This window comes from Aulonocara sp. 'chitande type north' Nkhata Bay, linkage group LG1 (assembly GCF_057382095.1).
Source record: "Aulonocara sp. 'chitande type north' Nkhata Bay isolate Kocher_YH1m ecotype deep benthic linkage group LG1, A_spYH_male_GT1.1, whole genome shotgun sequence".
In the NCBI taxonomy this organism is placed as follows: Eukaryota; Metazoa; Chordata; class Actinopteri; order Cichliformes; family Cichlidae; genus Aulonocara; species Aulonocara sp. 'chitande type north' Nkhata Bay.
In genome coordinates, this window is record NC_141344.1 from 34,997,060 (window position 1) to 35,020,917 (window position 23,858).

General features: G+C 39.3%; 2 protein-coding genes and 1 long non-coding RNA gene across 3 annotated transcripts; 1 reads left to right on the top strand and 2 right to left on the bottom strand.

Annotated features, from left to right (window-relative positions):
* Positions 1-1,797: 1,797 nt before the first annotated feature.
* Positions 1,798-7,211, bottom strand: LOC147339438 (photoreceptor-specific nuclear receptor-like). Its single transcript, XM_086294434.1, has 8 exons — positions 6,380-7,211; positions 5,838-5,988; positions 5,083-5,186; positions 4,639-4,941; positions 3,819-3,997; positions 2,953-3,193; positions 2,511-2,616; positions 1,798-2,215 (listed from the first exon to the last, which is right to left on the bottom strand). Exons 1-8 carry the CDS (start codon positions 6,468-6,470, stop codon positions 2,083-2,085), a joined length of 1,308 nt encoding a protein of 435 aa, XP_086150560.1. The 5' UTR covers positions 6,471-7,211; the 3' UTR covers positions 1,798-2,082.
* Positions 7,212-12,445: 5,234 nt separating this feature from the next.
* LOC147339439 (uncharacterized) lies at positions 12,446-13,793 on the top strand. Its single transcript, XR_015130291.1, has 3 exons — positions 12,446-12,676; positions 12,848-12,911; positions 13,301-13,793. It is a non-coding gene; the product is annotated as an uncharacterized LOC147339439 (long non-coding RNA).
* A 3,923-nt stretch (positions 13,794-17,716) lies between these two features.
* LOC147339440 (uncharacterized) lies at positions 17,717-22,049 on the bottom strand. The gene is made up of 5 exons (XM_086291123.1): positions 22,046-22,049; positions 19,497-19,734; positions 18,869-19,151; positions 18,108-18,419; positions 17,717-17,998 (listed from the first exon to the last, which is right to left on the bottom strand). Exons 1-5 carry the CDS (start codon positions 22,047-22,049, stop codon positions 17,717-17,719), a joined length of 1,119 nt encoding a protein of 372 aa, XP_086147249.1.
* Positions 22,050-23,858: the final 1,809 nt, after the last annotated feature.

A 23,858-nucleotide genomic window follows, 5' to 3' on the forward strand; every position in this document is an offset into this window, starting at 1 on the left:
ACCACTGATCAACGACCACTGAACGACGGGGTGACGGGTTGCAGTGTTGCACTCACTTTTTATTATTATTAGTACATATGTGTACAAATGGTTGGTTTTTTGTACTGTAAGCAATGGGAAGGTCAAACAAAATCACAAATGCATGCATAGATACTAATTATAATTCCAGTATCTCCTCCTCTGTGTCAGAATAATGTCTGAAATATCTTACTTACTAACTACATCCACTTCCTTGCTTGAAATGAAAAAGGAAATAACATGAAATGAAACTACTGTTTTTATCAATAAATGTCAGCAACAAAGGACCTAGACTCATGTGTGTTGATTTCTCCACACTCACTGCGGATGAGGAGACTGCTTCTCCACCGAAAAAGAGAGCTTGTTTGGGGACTGAGACACTCATCTGCAGTGTGAACAAATTCAAATTGTGAGCAATGGGAAGGTCAAACAAAATCACAAATGCATGCATAGATACTAATTATAATTCCAGTATCTCCTCCTCTGTGTCAGAATAATGTCTGAAATATCTTACTTACTAACTACATCCACTTCCTTGCTTGAAATGAAAAAGGAAATAACATGAAATGAAACTACTGTTTTTATCAATAAATGTCAGCAACAAAGGACCTAGACTCATGTGTGTTGATTTCTCCCCCAATCCCCTCCCTCCAGAATTCCTAGGTAACGACCCAATATACATATGAATGACTAGCCAATTTAGCTTCCACTTCCAGCATTTGACTGCTCTCCGGCTTTTAAAGGTAGAAACGCAAAATGATGACTCCGCGGGGGTCTAAGGTACTACCCCGAAATGACTGCTCTCCGGGGGTGTAAGTGTTAAGTGCTTTTCTATTTTTGATCCTTGTGAGTCCAGCACAAAAAGCTGTATCTTGAGCTCAGTGGCGATTCTGATTCCTGCACATTGGCTCCTAATCTTGTCAGTAACACAGCAATATATACCTGTCAAAAAGCTGCAAAAGAATTCAGAAGCATTTCTGTCCCGTATTTACAGACAGTTTGGACTGACCGAAATCTGTCAGTCCAAACTGTCAGTGTGTGTTCTGCAACATTCACACTAAAAATTGAGTGAAAATGGTTCATCTGGAGTAAAAAAAAGTGAAAAAGTAAAAAGGTTTTTTGCTTCTACCAGCAGTGTTAAAGATGTCTCACCAATGTTTTTTGGTTTTGGTTTTTTCGTTGGTTGTCACTGAGAAAGTGGGTGGAAAGGTGCCACATACATGATGCTGTCATTCCAACACGCCAAAATAATGAAGTTTCACTTAAGGCTGAATGACAATGTTTTCAAATGACTCCACAGCTGTATTTAAGAGAAGCAATAAGAAAATTGATACAGTTAATGCTTAACACAAAGACATAAAGTGAAATGTCACTCTCCACGTCTGTGGAAAGCAGTAATGCTGATACGCCAGTATAAGCATTAGTCTTACTCACACTTTGCTTAATTTTCATAATTCTAATTTAAATAGGAGGTACAGATTAAAGGGGCTCAACTTACATCTTAGTCATCTTTTTTATTATATTTATTGTGTGTGAGAGTGTGTTGAAGAATCTGTGTATTAACCAGACAGAAGAGGGCACTGTTTCATGGGTTCGGTGCAAGCTCTTAGTAACATAGCAAGTATACTGAAAACATTCCTGCTCCATAGAATTAAAGCAACAGGTATATTTTAGATTTTTTCTTCTTTGTTTTTACTTTTTCAAGGCGTAACAACATAAATACAACAGTCACATTAACATCAGCAGGGCCACACACACGTTACCAAACAAATTACACTATTACCAAACAAAGTATTTTTATTGAAACAAACAACAACAACAAAACTAGTATGACCATAACTTCAAATCAGAGACTCTTGATATAATACAAAGAAAACGCATTATGACAAAAACTGAACTGCATTTTCTTCTTTGTCAAATTAACTGATGTGGAGGTGACAAAAGAAGACAACAAACAACAGCATGCAGAATCTCTTGTATATATACAAAACAAATATCTGTCAGTCATCATCCCATCCAAAACAGGACATTACTGATGACTGCATGGGTTTCTCTGTGATTCTTTTAGTTTTTGAACATGTCACACAGCAATTTCTCCATGGGAGTGTTTCCAATGGTTCTGTGGAAGAACAGCAGCTCTATCCGCTCAGAATTCACAAAGCGCAGAGAGGGAAGGAGAAGAAGCAGCTTTCCGAACCTAAACACAAAGATCATAATAAAATTAAGGCCATGTCAAATAATTTAAAGCAAAAGCCTTTCACATTGTAGAATCAGTTACATAGGGAAATCAGTTTTTTATATAAAACCTCAAATTAAGGATGCTTGTCATGAAACAGAATGAAGGAATGAAGGTTACTTTCAAATCCAGAAATCAACTTTTAAACATAATAAAGAACAAAAATTCTGTTTTGTTATAAACACACTGGAGTTTTGTTTTGTGTTTTGTCATTTTGTTCCATTGAATTGGTGACCTTTATCAGGTAGGTTGTTACCTGGCTGGTTGGCTAGGGTAGTGTGACCGTATGTGTTGTCCCAGCATGACTTGCGACTGATCCTGCAGGTTCTCCACTTGTTCTGGATCTTTCAAACCTCGAGTCTCTGTGAAGCAGAAGAAATACTTTATGGAATCTTTGCTTTCTAGGGAAAACTGTTCCTGACAAAAATTGTATAACATTCCATGTAATAAAAAAAAAAAGACTCTATAATTTTGATGTACCATACTGATGGGCATCATAATTATAAAGTGATGATATGATTACTAAATGACATGTATGGTAATATAGTGATCTTAATTAAATAAAACACACTGAGGGAAATTTTAGCCTCTGCGTGGTGCTTATCTCTTGAAAACAATGACAGTGGACGTACTGTGATCATGTTAAAGGTAATCTGCCAGATTGTAGACAATCAACTGAATAGTGTTTTGTTCCTCACCTGGCTTGAAGAGCACAATGGCCTTCAGGCAGGCGAACTCGGTAGGATCAACAGCGAGGGCCTTGAAGCGGCTGAAGACCTCCTGTAGGAGGCGCAGGTCCAGGCTAGTGTAGCTGGTTTTTCCCTGCATGCCAGGGCAGAGGTCTGGCAAAGACAGCAGTGGGCAGCTGTCTAGTGGCAAAGACCACTGGATGGCGCAGAGGAGGAAGAGTTCACTCCATGCTTCCTCCAACAGGATGACCTGGTGAAGAAGAAAAACCAGAAACTGAATATGCACCCCTGTACTCAGCTTCACCTTCGACCCAAAGAAATCACAAAGAAAAACTATAGATGCTCATTCCTGACATTCCCTTTTATTGCAGAGCCAATCACATTGTAATGTTGTCAAACAGGAATGGGACCACTAATTCAGTGTTCACTTACTTATTTATAGTCAGACAGTATTTGTGGTACTATTAACTGTCATATTGTCATTTCATAATGCTGAATGTGCTTTGTGGTCATTGTGGCCATGTCATGAATGTCATGAACATGAAGTTACATCAACATATGTAATCCTGTAAGCACATAATGACATCGGTATTTGGAATTTACAGATAAAAATAAGAATTTCTGTCTTTTTCTGTCATTGTCGCATATAAAGATAAATCATGATTCAATATATTTTTAGATATAAAAGAGACATCTGCATTTTATATTTTTTATATCTGTAACTTTAATTTGTCTTTTATCATTATACTTTTTTTTCTAACAAGAATAGAGGTCAATTTTAACCTATTAAAAATAGTTCCAAAGCAAAGTGAAAAAGTTTATAGAGACTATCTTAAAAAACAAACAAACAAAAAAAACCCTCACTTTCAGCTTACCTGGTCTCTGAAGGGCAGGTTGGAGAAAACGGGCAGGTTCTTGGCCCATTTCACGGACATGAAGAGAAGCCTTGCTGAGGTCTCGTATACATTTTCAGAACCAGACGGGTACAAAGCCATGTGGTACTCTGAAGACGCCTGCTCTGGTTCATTGCTGGTCACATCTATGTTTTCATCAACTGAAACAGAAAAGATGAGCTCAGAATCAAGAGTGCAGAGGAAACAAAACCAACTTGTTGCATAGACAGATCAAACTAAACTTCAGGTAGTTGTGATGTGCTTCAGTTCAGGTTAGATTAGACTTTATTACTATGTAATAAAGTCATAAAATTTGAGCTCCAGCTGAAAGTCAGCAGATGCCCATATGGACAAAAAAAAGTCTCTCTAAGACTAAAGAACATGTCATCATAGTTTCACATGTTAGCATTTTGTACATGCTACTACTCACCTGATGTTTGCTAAATAGTAACTTTAAAATATTAAATTGAATTAGAAGAATATTTAAGCAGAGTTGCAAATTTGGTTAGCTAGTAAAGATTTTTGATCACTCCAGAATGGGATTGATCATCATGGTGATCTCATCATGCTCCGGTAAGTGGAGATGTAACCATGACAGATTTGAAATCAACCCCACCTTCTTCACTGCCCACCTGATAACACCCTCTTATGCTCTGCTTTTTGTACTGAACCCCACTCATTTGCGTTTTACCCAAGAATATGTGTTTTCTAACCATCATTTCCCCTGCAAGTCCTAATGTGAAGGAGAAAGCTTCACCTTAAATTTACAGCAAAAACCTTTCATTTGACAACTGTTGCTCACCATCCTCAGGCTCCAACTTGGCACAGGTCTCAGCTGTCATGAGGCTTGCCATAAAGCGGTGGTTGTTCTGGGGACTGATGCAGCGCTGGGTTGCAACAGAGGAAGTGATGGACATGGAGGAGGTGATGTGGGGCCACGTGATGACAGACCCATTGGAGGATGATGAAGAAGATGAGGAAGAGGAGGAGGAAGAAGAGGAGGTGGGTTCCCGTGTGGTGGCCAGGTGCTCCTTCTCCGGGTCCACATCGATGGAGTCCAGGCGGACCTGAGCTGTGCTGCGGGGCTGCCGCTCGTTCTGAACCGCTGCAGGGGGGAGACAGAAAGGCACAACCTGTTATCTAAGGTGATAATACAGGAATGATTTTAACCGCTCACAGGTTCATGTTTGAGTTCCACTGGACACCAATCAGTTTAATGAAGCTCATGAATGCTAAAACGACTCACCGTCCTTATTCATGCCCGCCTGCAGGCACTTTTTCAGCCGACATGCCTGGCACTGGTTACGATGAGCCTTGTCCACTGGACACATGCCTGTACCGGCCTGGCACCTGTTAACCAACAGTCACGCATTTTAAAGGGAGAGTCGACTCAAAATGACAAAATAACATTCACTTATTTTCTTTTGGCTTACAGAATATTGAAAGCAGTAAGAACATATTAATTACTAAAGATCAGCTATTAGAATGTATATGGAAAATGTCCGAATTCTGAGTAAACCAGTGTGGCTAAGTCCTTAATTTTAACCTGCCATTCATCAAAAGAAAAATATCAAAAGTGAAAAGAAAAGTTTTGGGTTCTACTTTTAATCACAGATGGAATTAAAGGGGATTTTAATATATATTTATTAAAGCTATTTGTGTTTTACTTACTTTTACTTCTCTTAGTTACTTTCTGTCAATATTATTATTATTATTATTATTATTATTATTATTATTATTATATTTGAGTGCAAAAAGTGCATTTTTTTTCATTCACACTGACTTGTGCTGCTACAATTTTTTTTTAATCTGAAAGGCATTTACTTATACAGTAATAGGAAACACTTTAATTTACAATAATAGTTGGCAAAATATGGGGTTTGTAGAGGCTAAAACCAGAGTTTATATTCCTTTCACCTTGAATATTGACTATTTTAAATAGATGAGGAAACGTCACACGATGAAGCTGGAATAACTGTCTACAGCTGAGTTTCCTCTTGCCTGTAAATGAGTCTCCTCCTCACACTGCGCTTGAAGAAGCCGCTGCAGCCGTTGCAGGCGTAGATGCCGTAGTGTTTCCCGCTGCTGGTGTCTCCACACACTTTGCAGACCAGAGCTGGGCTCAGAGCTTTGCCCGGTGCAGGACTCTTGGCTGTGAGTCAAAAACAGTCACAGAGTAGGTCGGTTATTGCCACTCATTAGGGCTGGTATTGTTTCATACATGTGCCTGCCATCTGTACAGTCAGCTCTGTCTGCTGGTAGCAGGACAGTCTGTCTAAACACTCACAAAAATTGAATAAAATCCTTAACTATAATTTAAAAAAAGCATTGCTTGCTCATAATTATGTGTTTTTATGAGAGTTTTTAATGTTTTTGTGTTGGATTTCATTCATAACCCGATGCATGTTGAGTAAAGAATTTCAGGTGTTTCAAACTTTCATATTGTTTAAGTGCTAACTTTTCCTCCCTGTTACCGAGCCAAGTCAGTGTTACACTCTTCAGACTCCATTGGCAACTTGTTGTCGTTGGTGTGGAGCTCTTACCTCCCCTGCTGTCATCAGTCCCACCGCTGCCAGATGACTCTGTGGGGGAAGAGGATGGCATCATGGGTATCTTTGTAAGGTGATCCTCCATTATTTTTCTCTCAAAATATCTCCTCTAGTGATTGACGAAGGCAGATAAGAAAAGGTTTTGGTCCTCTTCTGCTCAGTTGCTTCAAATAAAAATACGTAGGGCCGCAGGGCCTCCGGTGGTCCCCGGTGGACAGATGGCAGGGTGAGCCCGTGCTGTGTGTTGCAACCTCTGCTGTGGTTGTTCAGATGAGCTGGGGTCCTGTCATGAGCTCCAGCTGACACTTGTTGCACGTGAACAGGTTGTGTGTGGGTGTGTGTTCCCTCCGATGTCTGTCACTGTCTGTGGGCTCTCCTCAGCAGCAGGTCCTCAAAAGGGAACCCGGGGGGTGGTGGAGGGGGTAGGATTAGCCCCAAGCGCTGTGTAAGCAGCATGCTTATTTGTCATCCTCTTAATCTTTACTGTTCATCTACTGATCAATCAGTCACATTGCCAGCACAATGGTGCTGCTCAGACATGGATCGTCATGAAGTCTGCAAACAAACAAACAAACAAACAAGCAAACAAACAAAAAAGAATCAGCAATGACAACAAAATCTCCAGCTCTGTGCTAGAAGTCTTGTAACTGTAGACCAGTCCCCATCCAGGCACTCCTCCTTGTGTCTCCTCTGTCTACATCAGTCAACACTCCTCTTCAGTATCTGCATTTAAACGGACAATTACATGAGGCACACATTATTATATTTACCAGCATCTTCAATTTGTATTTCCCCTCCTTTTCTTTTCTTTTCTTTTCTTTTCTTTTCTTTTCTTTTTTTGCCTCCTGAATTCCAGACCCATTTCCCCTTGCTGTATATTTGATCTGTGTGATTGCCTCCTATTCATAAAGACTCCCAGTGTTTGCAGAGGAGCTGCCTATTAACTCCCATTTCTACCCCTTTTTTTGTCAAACTGGAGATCATCCACTTCCTCAGGTTGCCAGGAGAGAAAGGTCACAGAGAGAATGATGGAGTTTTGGGGGGGCTGATGTGATGGTCAGCACTAATTTGGCTCATTCATGAGGTTTTCCCATTTATTATTGAGAAGCTAGAATTATCATACATGTGGCATTTACATAAGCGGCAGTTTATTAGCCGGAGCAGGTATGAGATTGGATCTGGTGAGGAGGTGAGGAGAAGCGTGCAAAACTGAGGTAGGAAATATGAAACAAGCAACTTTCTTGTCATATTTAAATAAGACTGGGTTCTTGTTTTACCAAAATACCAGTAAGTTTATGGCTAAGAGAAAAGCTTTCTACATTATTTTATGATTAAGGTGCGAAAGGACTCAAAACCAAGAAAAGCAAACTATAAAATATTCTTTGCTAACATGATTTTTACATCAAACTAGAGATAAGAGATGGAAGGTTGCTGGAAAGTTTCAAATGTAAAATTCAGAACAGGTGTCAAACAATACTTCTATCTGTTAGTGCCATCATCATCGTCATCCCTTGACGCTTCAATGCCCTCGTGCCTCCCCGCTCATTTTCATCATTTGTCTCTTTGAACAGTTGAGCGGTTCAAGTGAAAGATGCAAATCTGGAGGGGACACAAGCTGCTGGGTCTCTGACATCTGCGCAGTGGCATCTGTACTCATTCACTGTTTGTTTGCTTTTTGTTCTGCGCTTGTAACGTGTGTGAATAACTGCGCTAACGACTGCTCTTAGATTGGACGTATGAACGCTTTAATTAATTTTGTTTTACACCATCTGACATAATCGCTTTAGAAAACAGCATCCTGCATATGCCAGCAAAATTCACAGTGTTCATTCGTGGTCTGTTTTGGCAGAATGATAAATCTAAGTCCAATGTTTGTTTGCATTTCAGCTCTGGTGTCTTAAGCTCCAATATATTACACACTCTTAACTAGCTAATAGCCAACTGTCTGCTTTTTATTACAGAGAAAATCACGTATGGTGTGTTTTTTGAGCTCTCTGACAAAAGGCTTCTTACTGGGACTGAGCTGAATAGAAAATAACTGCTAAAATAGACACACAGAAACACTCTGGAGATCTATGGATTCGCTTTCTGAGGACTTAAACAGGGTCATGGATGACACTAAGGATCCTTTTCTTGAGTTTGTTTCTGTAAGTTTGTGAAATTTAACAACCTAACAATGCATTTAAATTTTTCAATAAACAAGTTAACACATATTTCAGATGAATTAATAAATATGCATTCAGTGGGGTGTGTTGAAGAATTTTACACATGACCTCTGTATTTCTGAAAACTTGCCATTAGCTATATTTTATTTAACTAAAAACAAGCTATGAAAACAATTTTTAAATAAATGTTATCACAAAGCACACTGTAAAATGTAATATTGTGTTTAATTCAAAATATTAAATAGGCTGAACTCATTTTTTATCAATTTGTTATTAGAACTCGATTTAAATAAGTTACCAGTACTTTATATGCAAAATGCTGATAAACTCAATTTATTTGAGTTGTCTTAACTTAGAAAAACTAAGTAAGCTGGAAGTTTTGCTTCTCAGGGCGGAAGGATGAAAGATGTGTTTTGAAAATGCCACGTGACTACCGTCCTCCTCCCTCTCGGATCAGTCCGCATGTTCATGGCGCCAGCATTTGTTATGGAATATGTTGAGCAAACTAGTGATGTGCGGATCGATCCTACATGTGGCAAAAAAAGTGAGGTGTTGTGGCCATAATTGCCAACCTTGAGACCTCAGAATTAGGGAGACATTCAAAAGGGCTGTTTGGGGGGGATAAATACATTTTACAGTGTTTATTTATCGGATAAAATACGCGAAATGTCACCGTTATTATTGGCTGGCCTGGAACCAGCCTCTGAATTTGGACACCCCCGTGTCCAAATTCAGAGGCTGGTTCCACCTGAGGACCCGGCCCGACCGCGGTCTAAAGAAAGCCGGGTAGTACATCACGAGCTCCCTCGGTGGAGTGAGACTCTGCCGTGTGCTCCTTGCTATCTAAAATATAACCGGGCTCTGGCGTAAACTCTCTACCGTCTCACACTTTGTTTAATTAGTTTTCTGTTTGACGTTTATTCAGCTGTGTGAAAACCCCGGAGGAACCCTCCCGAGGGATTAATAAAGTTACATTTAATTTAATCTAATCTAATAACTTTAATCTCAGCCAAACCAATTTACTCAAGAACAAATAAAACACTGAAAAAGCCTAACAATAACATTTTTAAGTTAGCAAAGTGACTTATATATCATGTTTAACGCGAGCAGTGAAAGACCGCGGGGGTTTGAAAACGATGTGTCGGTCGGCTCAGATGTTTGAAGTTTACACAGCTACATTCTCACCTGAAAATATGTTAAAAGTTCTTTTGCGACCCAGAAAGACAAATAAGAGTAATATTAAAACTAAGTAGCTGCCGTCATTGTTGGAAACTGGAATTGGCTGGGCCGCGCTATGAATTCTGCGATATGGTTTTTCAATTTTGTTGTCCGGGTGGAAAATTGGGAGAAATCCTGCCATGCGATTACATTTGTTCCTGACCACCGAGAACACTCACGTTAACTTTTATCGAGTGGAAAAAAAGTTAGCTTGTTTATATTATGCTAACATAGCTGTGTCGCTAGCGGTCACGTAGCACATCATTATATACCAGCTAGCCCAACTTCAGTAACCCTACAAACGTCACTGCTGTTTAGTTTTCTGTCTTCATTTATGCTGGAAGTGATAACAGAGCTGTACGTTTTAATTTGTTTCCAAAACCCCGCAGTCAGGACATGCTATATTGTATTTAGATAGAAGCTAGCGAGCTAACTCCCTGCTAACTTCTAATTACGTTAAATGTCATAAATTCCGTTTTCATGGATGCCTGGATGTTAAACTCAATTGTTACACCTGGTAGAGCAGAACGCTGATCATTTTATTAAAGATGAAAGACTTTAGACAGACAACTCTCAGTAATGCCATAGTGATCGTTTGATATATGGACCTGCAGCGGAGTTTAGACCCAGACACGGCTAGTGACGTCAGACTGAACAATCGGATACTTGTGGAGCCGCAAGTTTGCCTCTCTTTCGTCCACTTTTGTCTTTACGCAACGTTACTCGGCCTCGCCCCTCCTCCCCCATCGCTTCACCTGCAGGAAGCGACAAGATGGACACGGCAAATCTCCGTTAACGAGTTACTGCACATCGCCGTGCGTGGGGCTGGACGCCGTCAACGTGTTAGCTAGCTAACCACGCTAACGAGCTAACCACGCTAACGCCATGCAGCCCAGAGGCGCTGCACAGCCTAAAATCCTTGCATTTTCTCAAAAGTTGACAGCGCGCCTTATGTATGAATTCTGTTTGTGCTTGATGGCCGCGAACCGATTTTATGTGGTACACAGCGCTCAGCAATCAAAAGTCAAAAATGTTTTAGTACAACTTTGGTAAGCTATGGTGCTGCACCGCTTGATGGATTGTCAGAGCATTACGGCTACCGAGGAGCCTTTGCGGAGTGATACGTACTGTGCTTCAACGTAATATTACCCTACTAAGGACTATAAATGGCACCTGTTAAGAGACGTGGTTACAAGAGGATTTCAAACTCCAGGCTGTCAGTCACACAGTAGAAGTTGGGAACAGAGCAGCTGTGAAATCTGTCTTTGTTACTATGCTCAGCGTCTTTTAGTTTACATTTTGACTGCACAATTGTGAGCTTTTTGTTATGCACAAAAACAACATTGTTTTCTTTTATTTATGGAGCATTATTATTTAATAAATGCTCATAATTTATTTTTGAGTAAATCTTATGTACATCTATGCTCTATGTTAATAAAAGTGCCTGTGTGACATCTGGGACACAGCTTTGACTAAGAACTCTCTTTTTGTTCTTACTTTATGGCTTTTAAAAAAAAATCGAGATATATATCTTATATCGCCGTCCAGGTAAAAAATATCGAGATATGAATTTTGGGTCATATCGCCCAGCCCTATGATGAACTCTGCATTATTAAGTGATAAGAACAAATAATCTGATGTTCTGTAATCATTATGACACTATAATTTGAGATACAATAAATAAAATAAGTTTTTGTACAAAGTATCGGTGTCGGATCAGTATCGTCGATACCACCCTGAATAGTACTTGGTATCGGATCGGAAAGGAAATCAGTGGTATCGCACATCACTAGAGCAAACCTGGAAAAGCGTCAGCTCAAGAGATTATTGTCATTGCTGTGGATCTTTACCTGATACACTGACTTGGTGAGTAAATGTTTACTCTTATTCAAACTGATTTTGTGGCTTCTCTTAGTTTAGCACCAGGTTTACAATCTTGCTAGCTAGTTAGTGTTAGCCTAGCGTTGCTGCTGCCGCTGGGCTCATGTTACTTAAAAATTAACACCACAGCCTTAAAAACCTTACATAAAACTATGTCGGTGAAATTTTCTGTTGATTGTTTGAAATAAAAAAGTGAGTTAAGAGCCCAGACAAAATTCTTCGGGAGGTGCAGCCTTTAGGGGTGGGGTGTGGGGGGTATTTTCAATCCATAGCCCTAACTAATTAACTAACTAACTAACTAACTAACTAATTATATATATCATGTTTAACCTGAGTAGCAAAAGACCGCAGGGGGTTTGAAAACAATAAGCCAGGAGTTAGTTGTGCTCGCAGACTGTTATCAAGCCTTGACCTCCCGGTCAGCTATCGCGCTGGTGGATAACAGAGCTCTCCGAAAACGTGGAAGTACTTTTGCAAATATGTGATATTTTGATAAATTAAGTAGATATTTGAGCATTACACAGCTACATTCTCGGCTAAAAATATCTTAAAAGGTTATATTGTGACCCAGAAAGGGTAGTCTGGGGAAAAGGAGGATCGCATTTGTCAGAGCCTGTGCATACTTGTAAGCGTGGCAATGGCGGAGGAGCGTGGCTAAAAAACGTATTACTTTTTCTGGGTCACAAAATAAACTTTTAAGATATTTTCAGGTTCGAATGTAGCTGTGTAAAGTTCAAATATCTTCTCGAGTTATCAAGACATCACATATTTGCAAAAATGCGCCGAAGTTTTCAGAGACGTCCATTTTTTTCATGCTTTGTGGCAGCTTTTGAACATCTGTGACATCTATTAATGTCAAATCTAGCCTTTATTTAACAACATAAGCAAACTCTATGTAACAATGATTGCACAGCCATTAAGGATCAAATCAGTTTCTGAAAAATGTTCTGTTTTTTTTCTCCCTCTGCTTGCTTCTTACTGTCTTTGAGGCTCTCCTGTTGTTGGACAGAAAGACATCAACTCAGTGGTAAGTATTTTGGTTTTCCAATATATTAGCAACTGTCAGTGACATTTATATTAATCAGGCTGAACTTTCATCATACTTTAGATCAGCCTGTTTTACTTATTGGTTTTTTTTTTGTGCTTTGGTTTGAGGAAGTTGTTTCTTTACTGATCTTTTCCTGTCTTCTGTTATTAGACTTGAGATATGACTGCACTATGCTGTTGCTGGTGACTCCAGTTAATTCTACAAGACATGCTGTGTAAGTAAACAAACAACAACAGTCTGCATTTCTTGAAAGATCACATCCCCCAAACTTAGTTTAGAGGGTCTACACTGTATATAGTGAAGTCTGCAAGTTTTCTAACAACAAAATTTGTTTTGTGCCCAAATCATTTTGCACATCATTAGAATGAAAGTTATTGGCCATGTTTGCATAGCCCTTTTTAAAATGATGCTTTCATGACATTATTGTATGTTGGGTGGTGGTCACGGCTATCCAGACTGACAATTGGGACATTGTCACCTCTTTGATTGGGAGGAAGCTTGAGATTGTCTAAATTGGAGTCTGTTCTATACCAAATGCAGAAAAAAATGTTTTAAGAAAGCAATTAAGTTCATGTTCCAAAAAATATGATTGTTTGCTTGCAGGACACCAGGAGAGATGAGTCCTCGGTCACAGATGGTGTGGTCAGTGAAGATGGTCGCCTGCCGGTTCAAGCTCATTGCATCTCCAACCCACATCCACTGCCACTGTATTTAAGGGAAGTTAAAGACTTTCTTCTGCACCTACATTTGGATCACCTCGATCCATGATAGTCATTCAGGCAGTAATGCCTGGACTGGAAACAAGCCATCCTTAAAACATTACAACATTCCAGCTCCTGTGTTGGAATGAAAAACAAATGTGTTGTTTAAATCAGAGATTGCACTTGTGACAGAACAATAAATATTTTATTTTGATTATATAAGTAAGTACAAAACAAACTTGTGGTAGACCTAAACTTATTATTCAGAATAATTACATCTGAGACTTAAGATTATAACATTATAACAGTGATGGCAATATTAATTGTTTGTTGTTCAGCAGAACAGTGTCCAGTATGTTGGCTGTTATACTTTGTTGTGTTTGAAAATAAAAGTTGGGCTGATTTTAACATCATTACAAAAAGTGTTGTTAATTATTTTTAATCATATTCAGGTTACCACAAATTGTTTTTTCATTTAGTTGAACTTGAAATGTTTGTCAGTAAGTAAACAATTAGTATTGTACAGTCAGAAATATCAAGTTATTCTTAATACTGCAGACTTGCAATGTATAAGTTGTCCTAACATTCATCTTAAGTAAGCTTTACTTAGTTTTTTTGAGGCAACGAGTTTCCTTAATTTTTTTGAGTTCTGGGAACTAACAAGGCTGTACAGTGTACTCAAAATGAGTAAGTTGCCCTAACTTGGTCATCTTAAGTAAACTTGATCCAATTTTCTCGAGTTCTGGGAACAAATGAGCTTGTACAGTGTACTCAAAATAAATAAGTTGTCCTAATTTAGTCATTTTTAGCTAAGCTTTACTCAATTTTTTTGAGGCAACGAGTTTCCTCAATTTTTTGGAGTTCTGGGAACTAATTAGATTTTACAGTGCACCTTACAAAATTTGCAACCTTACAATTCATTTACATCTCCCTAAATGAAAGGTAAGTATAAAATGGGCTGTTCTTCTATAGTGTTCTCTGCTCAAAGTCTGAACATGAATACAAGTCCAATCTTCACAATCATTCAAGTACTCTTTCAGGTGCTCCACTGTGTTGATTAGCCAGTCTGACACTTTCTTGGTTAGCAGTAAATTTAATGAGATTCTTTAGTAAAACTTACACTGTGAGAGCAGTGAGAGTGAACTGTTGTGGGCTGAATAGCTAAATAATAACTCATTACAACGCTCAGCAAAAGTGATCGGATCAGTATCCTCACACTGTTTCTGTGTATTCATTGGATAAATGATTCTTTCATAAATTGTTGGTTGTATCTGTTTATTTTACGCTGTAAAAACTGTTTCACGTCTGTTAAACTCTGAGTAGAAAATTTGCTTAGAAAGCCAAATAAATGCTGATGTCAGCGGGTTTCAGCACTACAATAACAAGGCCTAACCATAATTGGAAAAACAAAGTGCCAAGCAGTTAAGTAGATTAGAGTTTGACCACATTTTGTCTGCCTGAGCACTGGCCACAATCACGAGAAGACTGGGGGTGCAGGGGGGGCACAATTAGCTCAAAAGATTAAAAGAGCAGTGAAGACACACTTCTTGAGGGCATCTTTAGCCATATGGTGGCTACTCTCTTCATCCTTAGCCAACACACTGTTGACCTTTGTAAGATTTACCATTTAATTAGTCTTCTGATGTCAGTGATCTGCTGCTTTTCCGCGTGGATTCCCCCAATTACACACTGATTAGTTATGTTGAGACGGACTCTGTAAATGTTAACAGCATCCACATCTGCCTGCCTTCATGCACAATAATGAAATGCCTGGAAACCTAAGTTTGAATTTTATGTCTGCTCTCTTCTTTCTATCCTGATCTTTTTGGTAAATTGGGGAAATGCTATGATGAATCAGTTACTGTGTTCCTTCCTCTTCAGCGAATTCTTAATTATTTAATGGTGTATTTAATTAATTCATTATGGCAGTCCTGGCGTTCCATAGTAGAAGGATGTACACATTGTATGTACAATAATGCACTAAGCAGCATATATATTTTCTTGCACTTGAATATATCAATACATTTGAATTAAGATGTTTTTATCAGACATTTTAGGCTGGTCAGTTTATTGGTCCTGTTTCAAATAAACCAATATTCACTATGTTATAAAATGGGCATATCTTTTGACTTTATAGCTAAATTAACCCTGTAACCAAAGTTTGCTCTAATTTGACTGGCCAAAAACATCCAGTACCAAAAATCTTCTCCCTGCATGCATATTCTACATATTCATATACATTTTAGGCAGGTGTGAAAAAATGCTGTAAACAAAGAATGCTTTCAGAAATATAAATGATTGTTTATTGGCCCTAGATGTATTCTGCAGCAGGACAATGACCCCAAACATACAGCCAATGTCATTAACAACTATCTTTAGCGTAAAGAAGAACAAGAAGTACTGGAAGTGAGCCCTGATCTCAACATCATCGTGTCTGTCCAGGATTACATGAAGAGACAGAAGGATGTGAGGAAGCCTACATCCACAGAAGATCTGTGATTGGTTCTTGTTTGAAACAATCTACCAGTGGAGTTCCTTCAAAAACTGTGTGCAAGTGTACCTAAGAACTGATGCTGTTTTGAAGGCAAAGGGTGGACACACCAAATATTGATTTGATTAAGACTTTGCTTTTGTTCATTCACTGCATTTTGTTGATTGATGAAAATAAGTGATTAACACTTCCATTTTTGAAAGCATTCTTTGTTTACAGCATTTTTCTCACCTGCCTAAAACGTTTGCACAGTACTGTATGTGTATTTATAGGCAATATAATATCCATCGCTTATTACCATTTCATTGGAAAATTTTAGGAAGTTAAAAAGCTTGAAAAGCAGCAATTTCACCAGTAGGTGCTCAAATGACCGCCTCATATGTGACTTGCTTCAGATTCATAAATAATGCAGCTTTAATCTACACAGAACGTGCTGGTGGTTCCTTTAAATAGCTTATGAGCTTGGAAGTATGTAAGTGGCTGCATTATTGCTTTATTATTTATTGAAACTCCGGTATAGAAGGTTGGGATTGGTATAATTACCAAAATGGATTAAGAACGCTGGAGTTAAAAATTTTGAGATATTTGGGTTTATAAAATGGCTGTGGTACTTTTTTGTTGCAGATCTTATCAAGCACTACTTCACCTTCATTTCACAACCAGTAATTAGCCTTTACTTTGCCTATCGGTATTGTTACTTGGCTGACTGTAATCACTGCGCACGGCATATGAAAAAAAACAAAACAGATTTATTATATGTCGCACAAGCCACTTGGATTTTTACTTGAGTCTACATAATACTTCTGTTGTAGAAATTTGTAATTACAGTTCTCTGCTATTTTATTCAGGATTTTGTGGAAGAGATGAGAACATGTTAACATCGGGTAAGGTCATCCAGTAAAAATTATAATTGTTTGTCATAACTGCTCCTACATCTACCCTCCAGGTAAGAAAACAATCAGCTCAAAGCAGGCAGATTGTCATGCTCTTAGTAGGCCTCAGCATGCCTAACTTGGTTTAGTCCAAAGGTCAATTGTAGGAATATTTGCTGCCATTCTCTACTTTTCCACTTATTTCAAGATCATTCTGAAAACTACGAGACATGGTTCAAACCCATGTTTGAAAAGCACATAAGCATACAAATGCAAAACTACAAGCACTATTACAGTTTTTCTCCATTGGTTTGGCTCATTTCTTGAAACAGAAATTACATTCTCAAAACTCTAAGATCATTTGGCAAAACACTCTTACAGTTTAGCACAACACTATAGCTCACCTGCAAAAGCTCATATCTCTTCCAAAACTGTTCACTCAGGCTTCAATCTAAATCCCTTTCTCATTTAAACAGTCAGTGTCTCCAAAATGGCAAAGATCCTTCTCAATAGTTTTGGCTCATTTCTCGACACAGATCGGACATTCTCATCATTCTTGGTGCTTTTGTCAAAATCAACCTGGATGGTTGATCACAACAACATGGTCCACCTGCAAAAGCTCATATCTCTCCTAAAACAGTTCACTCATGTGTCAAAACTACATTTCTTTCTAATCTGAATAGTCAGTGCCCCCAAAATGCATCGTCCCTTTGGCATTGTGTGAGTACTGCCATACAAAATGTTTAGATGTTTTGTCACTATGGCAGAGGACCAACAATATACAACAGAAAAGAGTAGCCTCCAAGGTTTGACATCACAGATTGCACTCTCACTACCAAGGAAATTATAACCATTTTTTATTCACAGGCAAAGAAAGTTTCATACATATGTAAAAAGAAAATGTACATTACAGTAGCAAATTGTATGAACACAAAATCAAAAAACAAGGACTTATTCAGTGGTCGCTGTACTCATTCTCCTGCTCTTGTCCACTGTCTTCACCCTCCTGATTATTTACACGCTGTTGTCCGTCTGGCCACAGATTCTCGTCCACATCACAGCGGATACTTTCTCTTGCGATGCAACGAGGAAAAAAAACGGCGTGCATGCCGCAACCATCCCCTGCATTGATCTCCTGTAATGTCGTCACACGCTGTGGCCATAGCATGGAGCAGGGACGGCTGATCCTGAGCATGATGCTCATACACTCTCCACCTCCAAGCAGAGAAAAACTCCTCTGTCGGATTGAGGAAAGAAGAGTAAAGTGGTAGGAACCCCATGACCATCATGGGATGCGTTGCAAACCAGCCCCTATGGTGGAAATTGACATTGTCCCACACAATTACATAAATGGGTAGGTGAGGCCCTATGAGACCTCTCTCATTTTCAGGGATAAAATTGGTATATAGGCGATCCAAGAAGATGAGGAGCTTGTGTGTGTTGTATGGGCCAAGACTGGGGATGTGAGTGGCCACACCATTCTCAGAAATGGCAGCACACATAGTTATATTGCCCCCTCGCTGACCTGGGACATCCACTGTGGCCCGGTGGCCAATAATATTACGGCCACGTTTTCGGCCCTTGGCCAGGTTGAAGCCTGCTTCATCCACGAACACCAGGATGTAAGGGGTCTCATGTCCTTCCAATGACATTATTCTCTAAAATAGAGTAAAGAACATAAAATCAGTCATACAGAAGAGTCATATACTACAGTTAGACAATTACATGCTCTCCCCCACAGGTTCAATATACTACAGGCTACTACTCCAGTGGTTCTAAACTAGTGATAGGCCTATGAGGAAGTACTGCAGGGGTATTTGATAGAAAGGGGAGTGGGAAATACTGATGACTTACTGAGATGTTACAGTAAAACCTACAGTATTAGATAGATTTGATTGGGGGACAACAAAATAAGGATTGTAATGAGAATTGTATCATACAGTAAACTGCAGTTTTCTGTTGAAATTGTTGAAGTCAGATGAAGCAAATACTGATTCTGAAATCAGGTAAAGGAGGTATTGAAACCAAATAAGTGAACTACTGCTTACTGTGATTACAGGTACAGTATGTACCTGTAATGTAACTGACCAGTATGTAACTGACTTACATTTACATACTGGTAGCGCAGCTCCTTTACTCTGTCAGAGTTCCTCTCAAATGGTACCCTGTAGATTTGTTTCATTGTCATCTGATGCTTCTTCAAAACCCAGTCTATTGTGGAGATGCTTATTGTGTTTATGTTCTGGAATATATGATTGTCCTGAAGGATGGCATCACGGATATGCCTCAATGTGATGGCATCATTTGCCATCACCATGTTACAAATCTCTCTTTCCTGTTGTTCAATGAGAAGTTTTCCTCTGCCACCCACGCGAGGTTGTCGTCCAATCCTACACAAAGAACAGAATACAGTAAGTTATCAGTGTAATTGTATTATTGTTTTACTCACAGTAACTTCACCACAATCCTAATGCAACATTGCACAGTGACTGGAATACTACTCTAAACTGTATAAATTATGTAATTCCATAGTTTACAGTAATTTGTTCAATATATTTCTTGTCATATTTAGTATCAAAACATTCCACTAGTCCTCTCCACCTGCTAGTATAGACCTACTACTGTAGGCAGATGCACACAAAATCTCTACAGTAAGTTATACATTTTTTGCCTCACGCATAGTGCCCTGTCCTATACAACATATAATTCCATCATAGATTAAATAGAGTACATACCTGTTTTCCCTGAGAAAGGTTTGGATGATGGAGGACACTGTAGAGCGAGGCACATTAGGCTGCACTCGACGACCTGCCTCTGCCATTGTGAGGCCATGGTTTATGACATGGTCTATAATTGTGGCCCGAATTTCATTCGGGACAGCACAGTGTCTTCGCGCACCTCGGCCTCTTCCCCCTATTCCTCCACCACACATTCTCAGTCCTCCTCTTCTTCTTCTTCTTCCTCCTCCTCTTCCTTGAGGAAGAACTTCCCCTTGTCAGTTTGCTTGGCCTTGTCTATCCATGTTCAGAGATCGGACTGGCTCTGGTCAAGCTCTATATATTAGGGGTGCAACGATATTCGTATCGATATTGAACCGTTCGATACAGTGCTTTCGGTTTGGTACGCATATGTATCGAACAATACAACATTTGTAATTTATTTTATCAATTTTCCTTCTGACGATGCTGTCTGTGTTGAGCGCTCAGTGAATCTGTGTTCGACTACTCCGCCTAGGCTGCACTGTCCAGCGCAGATCCACTGAGCGCTCAACACAGACAGCATAGTCAGAAGGAAGAGCGCAGGGCACCTCCCCCACCCTCATTCAGTTCTGGCGTTTGGAATTATTTTGGTTTTCATGTGACGTATGACCCTGAAGGTAAGCGAGTCATGGACTAAAGTAAAACAGTATGTTGGATGTGCCATGCAATGCTCAATTACATTGGTGTGAACTAGTGTGCTAGCGCAGTTAGCTCGTTAACGTGTTGGCCGTCTAGCCCCATGCACGGAGCGATCGGCGGTAGCTCGTTAACGGAGATTTGCCGTGTTGTGGCGTTAAGGTCATTTCAACGAGATTAACCTGAAAGCACTAGTGGGAACACGACGAATATGACTGCACATTTACGTCGACATCATCCTAGTGCAAAGACAAGTGGAAGCAGACAAAAAAAAGCAAGCATGCTACTAACTTTAGCCGAGTCATTTAGACAGCTGTTAGCACATGATTCTCCTTATGCTGCTGAGAATATAGCCCAGAAGAAGCGGATAGTATAGCTTTTATTTTGGAAAGAGCCATTTCTCTGTAATAAACTCTCTTTTCCAAAGATGAGTGATTCCTCAATCAGATACAGGGCTCGCAATATCGCTAGCCCGACGTCCCGGAGCTAGCGATTTTTTCAGTCGGGCTACCAAAATCTATCTCTTCCCTGCCCGTCGGGCTATTGTAGGAAAAATATATGTCAATGCTTTTGCATTCTTTCAGAAATGTAGCTGGGTAATTATGTCATTGGCATCGGTGAGCCACTGTCAATATGTGACATATTGAAGTCGCGTTTGAATTTGCGCTTGTTTTTTTGCTTTCACTTTGCAATCGTGCGAACTGTGTATAGAGAGCGACAGCACTGATCTGTGAGTGATGATAATTTGTGCACCAATTCCTCTGACATCGTCTTATTAATCGTTAGCTTACTATGCAAACATGACAAGTGAAATCTCCCGCAGCAAGCTTAAACATGTGAGAGGTTGATCGCGCAGAGAATCGCTGAGCTTATGTGAGTGAGTGTGTAAAAGCATTTCAGTTCTGCTGAGCCAAATAAGACAGGTCAGGGTGAAGAAGTGACAGCCAAAGAAAAGCTTACCACAAAACGAAGAAGTTATGACAAATCAGACTATAAGGCAAAAAGAAAGTGCAGCTTTATGGTTTCATGGACAAAAGAATTTCTGTGGCTGCAATATGACGAGCTAAATAACCAGGGCTGCACATAAGTGGTCCGCAGGTGCGCATTCGCTGTCAAAATAAAAAACACGCACAAGGGTTAGGGTTAAATTTAAAAACTGTACTTTTGAGTTAAAATATATATTTATAATTTTAATAAATGACAAATTAAAAATGCATGAACATTTTTTTGTATCGAAAAAATATCGAACCGTGACACCAAAGTATCGAACCGAACCGAACCGTGAATTTTGTGTATCGTTGCACCCCTACTATATATCTGTGTTTGGCAGCACACAATCATGGAAAACACCTGTGTGTGACACTCCCCCTTCGTTAGTCTAGTTTCACCTGACTGTCAATGACTGTCATCAATTTATCAAATATTCATGGTATTATGTTCTTGACCAATTTTGACAATTGAACAAACAGTTGTGCATGCGAGTACTTATACAATGAAATCATGCTGACATTTTTTGGAGGGAATGATAATTAGACTGAGAATCAACTAATCAGTTTAGATCTACGAGATCTATTCATTTGGAAAATGTGCTAAATGTGGGCTAACTGTATAACTGTAGGCTACCTGTACTTAATCATTTGCAAAGATGCACTGAGACAATTGAGACATGTACTAAGGCATTTGCCATTTGATAAAATGAATGAGAAATGCCATTCTGTTGTGAACATTTACCAAGAGGTTTGGAGGTTTGTCCATGTTATTTTGAGAATGTAATTTCTGTTTCAAGAAATGAGCCAAACCAATCAAGAAAAACTGTAACTGCTGAAAAACAAATCACGTGTTCCTTTGTCAGCATTTTATCACCAAATTAAACTACTAATAGGGTTTACCCATTTATTAATTTAGAAACAATCAAAGTGAAATAATCTTTTTTTTTTAAAAAGGGAAGAATAAAACATGAAAGGAATTAACAGGCATTTTAAAGTCATCCACTGCTTTTGTTCTCTTTATCAAAAACATCCGCTTTGTATAAAAGCGATCCCTGCTGTGGGAGAGCGACGGTGTGGAGCTGCAGATCAGATCTATTTAGAAGACAGCATCAAGTTGAGTGGCTGAAGCCTGCTAGCCAGGCCAAATACAGCAGTATAGCTGTTTACATAATAGTAATAAGCTACAGTACACAGTGACACCATCAAGTTTTAGGAGGAGACTTGCTTACATGAGCAGGCCATAGATTATGCCAAGACAAATCGATTAGCATGGGAGCAGTCTAATATTAGGATTCAACGTATGATTAGAGAAGCCGTGTTATGTAATGACAATAATGAGTCTCTGTTATACTTCAATACACAGACGAACATCCACTGGCCTCAAACTGACAAAACGTCCTTTATCTGTCCCGCAAAATGTCTCTTTTGTTTTTGAGATAGATAGATAGATAGATAGATAGATAGATAGATAGATAGATAGATAGATAGATCAATCGATCTAAGGGGGGGGGGGGGGGGGGGGTTATTCACTTGAATAAAAACTGCTTAATTAATTCACGCTTACCTGTGTTTCAGTATATGCATGTATAAATCTTACAGTAAATACACACAGTCTCTGTGTGTATTTACTGTGTTTTTGTTTCTTTGGTTCCCAATTCCTTCTTTAACATCAAGAGTTGGGCAAACTTAACACACTGGTACATCTCAGGTCCCTGCAGGCTCTAATCTAGATTACATATTGTGACGTCATCATGTTACCCTGCAACATGAAATTTGAGCACTACTGTAACTATTACACTTTATAAAAGCATTGCATCAGTTCACAGACAACAGCATTAAAATACAAACAAACGGTTGCATTTGCATGTACGTGTCATACAATATTTATTATATGGCATAAACAGACAGTGTTCATTGGTTCTGTTGTGAGTCCATCTTTGAGAACGAGTCCGTTATTACATCTGTTGTTCGCACATTACAATAGACTCTGGATTACATCACTACACTGACACTCAGTAACCTGCCTGGCCTCAGCAGGTCACACAAATGAAAGACGCACACACACGTGTACATACACACACACACAGAAGTGTTACCATGGATCACTAAAGGGAACTCAAGGAGGAGGGTAGATTGGCTGTGTGTGCGAGGGGGTTGGGTGTTAAATCTGATCTGGCCAGTGCTGACGATGGCAGTGTGGCTGCGCCCTTACATCGGCCACATCAGTGTGTGTGTGTGTGTGTGTGTGTGTGTGTTATATAACAGCATGATAAAGCTGCCTTTGGGATCTGACTGTGGCTGCTGAGCCTCTTACCTGTGTGTCATATGGAAAGCTCTGGCAGCAATCTTTATCTTCCACATCAATCATCTCAGTGGATCCTGAATTGACCACATTAAGCCTGTCACTGTTACTGTGTTTCTCTCTCTCTCGCTTCACTCTCAGTGTGTGTGCGTGTGTGTGTGTGTCTCAGGGGTGCCACCAGGAATTTGGGTTCCCATGAAAAAAAAAAAAAAAGACTTTGGGCCACTCCACTTTAATATTGCAAACCGTGATAAAATAATACAACACTGTTATATGGATAATATTCTGCTTCGATACAGAGATTTTTTTAATTTGGGGAAAGTTGTATTGTTGAAACCATGTTTTACATTTCAATATTCTGAATGATGACATCATTAGGGGTTCATTTGGTTTTTTTGCTTTGTTTTTTTG

Bases quoted from the DNA above. Each gene is read 5' to 3' on its own strand.
- LOC147339438 (XM_086294434.1), bottom strand. From the start codon at position 6,470: ATGGAGGATCACCTTACAAAGATACCCATGATGCCATCCTCTTCCCCC. The intron at 5,989-6,379 runs GTAAGAGCTCCA...TTTGACTCACAG, and splicing joins GACTGATGACAGCAGGGGAG to CCAAGAGTCCTGCACCGGGC. The intron at 3,194-3,818 runs GTAAGCTGAAAG...CTTCTTCACCAG, and splicing joins ACCTGCCCTTCAGAGACCAG to GTCATCCTGTTGGAGGAAGC.
- LOC147339440 (XM_086291123.1), bottom strand. The intron at 19,152-19,496 runs GTATGTACTCTA...TTCTTTGTGTAG, and splicing joins ACCTTTCTCAGGGAAAACAG to GATTGGACGACAACCTCGCG. The intron at 17,999-18,107 runs GTAATTGTGTGG...TCAATCCGACAG, and splicing joins GGCCTCACCTACCCATTTAT to AGGAGTTTTTCTCTGCTTGG.